Consider the following 1,610-nt stretch of genomic DNA (forward strand, 5'->3'; position numbering starts at 1 on the left):
AATACATAACATATGTTTTATATTATACAGTACATACATGGTCATTTATAATACATAACATATGTTTTATATCATACAGTACATACATGGTCATTTATAATACATAACATATGTTTTATATCATACAGTACATACACAATCATTTATAATACATAACATTTGTTTTATATCATACAGTACGTACATGGTCATTTATAATACATAACATATGTTTTATATCATACAGTACGTACACAGTCATTTATAATACATAACATATGTTTTATATCATACAGTACATACACAGTCATTTATAATACATGTTTTATATCATACAGTACGTACACAGCCATTTATAATACATAACATATGTTTTATATCATACAGTACATACACAGTCATTTATAATACATAACATATGTTTTATATCATACAGTACGTACACAGTCATTTATAATACATAACATATGTTTTATATCATACAGTACGTACACAGTCATTTATAATACATTACACAATCATTTATAATACATATGTTTTATATCATACAGTAAATAGATGAAATTTGACATATAATATATTTTTGTACACTGGGGCAAAATTAGGGGGTGAAAGCTTTATGGTTTGTAGCCTAAAGTAATTTTACCTGCAAATAAGGGACCACCCTAACATACACCCACCCCCACACACAGTGTATAGCCGAGAAGTTTCATAAGAAATATACCACCGACAACCACATTATTAATTTAGGTGAATATATATACAAGTAAATATCGTACCTAAACTTGTGTCCTTTTGGAATCACACGAGAAAAATGTAAGGCTGATGTTCTTGCTCGCCAGTGCCACTTCTTGGCAGGAAGTGTAAATAAAGCAGCTTTTCTTCCAAGATCATTAGCTAGGGTATCAACAAGTTGTTTATGAGAACCACCATAAAACGGCTCGATCAAAAGTATCTCCTGACACACATTTCTTGTATCCATGGTGTAACCAACACGCATACAGCTGCAACGAAGAGCACATTATATCAATTAAACCTTTTTAACCTTTATTAGAAAAGTAAGTTACATTTACATGGAAAGTACATCAATAATACATGAATATATAGATTAATAAGTTACATTTACACGAAAAGTACATCAATAATACATGAATATAGATTATATAAGTTACATTTACACGAAAAGTACATCAATAATACATGAATATATAGATTATATAAGTTACATTTACACGAAAAGTACATCAATAATACATGAATATATAGATTACATAAGTTACATTTACACGAAAAGTACATCAATAATACATGAATATAGATTATATAAGTTACATTTACATGGAAAGTACATCAATAATACATGAATATATAGATTACATAAGTTACATTTACATGGAAAGTACATCAATAATACATGAATATATAGATTATATAAGTTACATTTACATGGAAAGTACATCAATAATACATGAATATATAGATTACATAAGTTACATTTACATGGAAAGTACATCAATAATACATGAATATATAGATTATATAATATAAGTTACATTTACATGGAAAGTACATCAATAATACATGAATATATAGATTATATAATATAAGTTACATTTACATGGAAAGTACAT

At 26.7% G+C, this 1,610-nt stretch overlaps 1 protein-coding gene across 2 annotated transcripts in view; it reads right to left on the bottom strand.

Moving 5' to 3' along the window:
• LOC106476688 (glycosyltransferase-like domain-containing protein 1) overlaps positions 1–993 on the bottom strand; it is a 13,360-nt gene extending 12,367 nt beyond the window's left edge. For both annotated transcript variants that reach the window (XM_022380489.1, XM_022380488.1), the window contains exon 1: positions 759–993. In XM_022380489.1, coding sequence (XP_022236197.1) covers positions 759–979 — 221 coding nt within the window. In that variant the 5' untranslated portion in view covers positions 980–993. The remainder of the gene's footprint in view (positions 1–758) is intronic.
• Between the last annotated feature and the right edge of the window lie 617 nt (positions 994–1,610).

Source organism: Limulus polyphemus, unplaced genomic scaffold (genome assembly GCF_000517525.1).
Source record: "Limulus polyphemus unplaced genomic scaffold, Limulus_polyphemus-2.1.2 Scaffold11239, whole genome shotgun sequence".
NCBI lineage: Eukaryota > Metazoa > Arthropoda > Merostomata > Xiphosura > Limulidae > Limulus > Limulus polyphemus.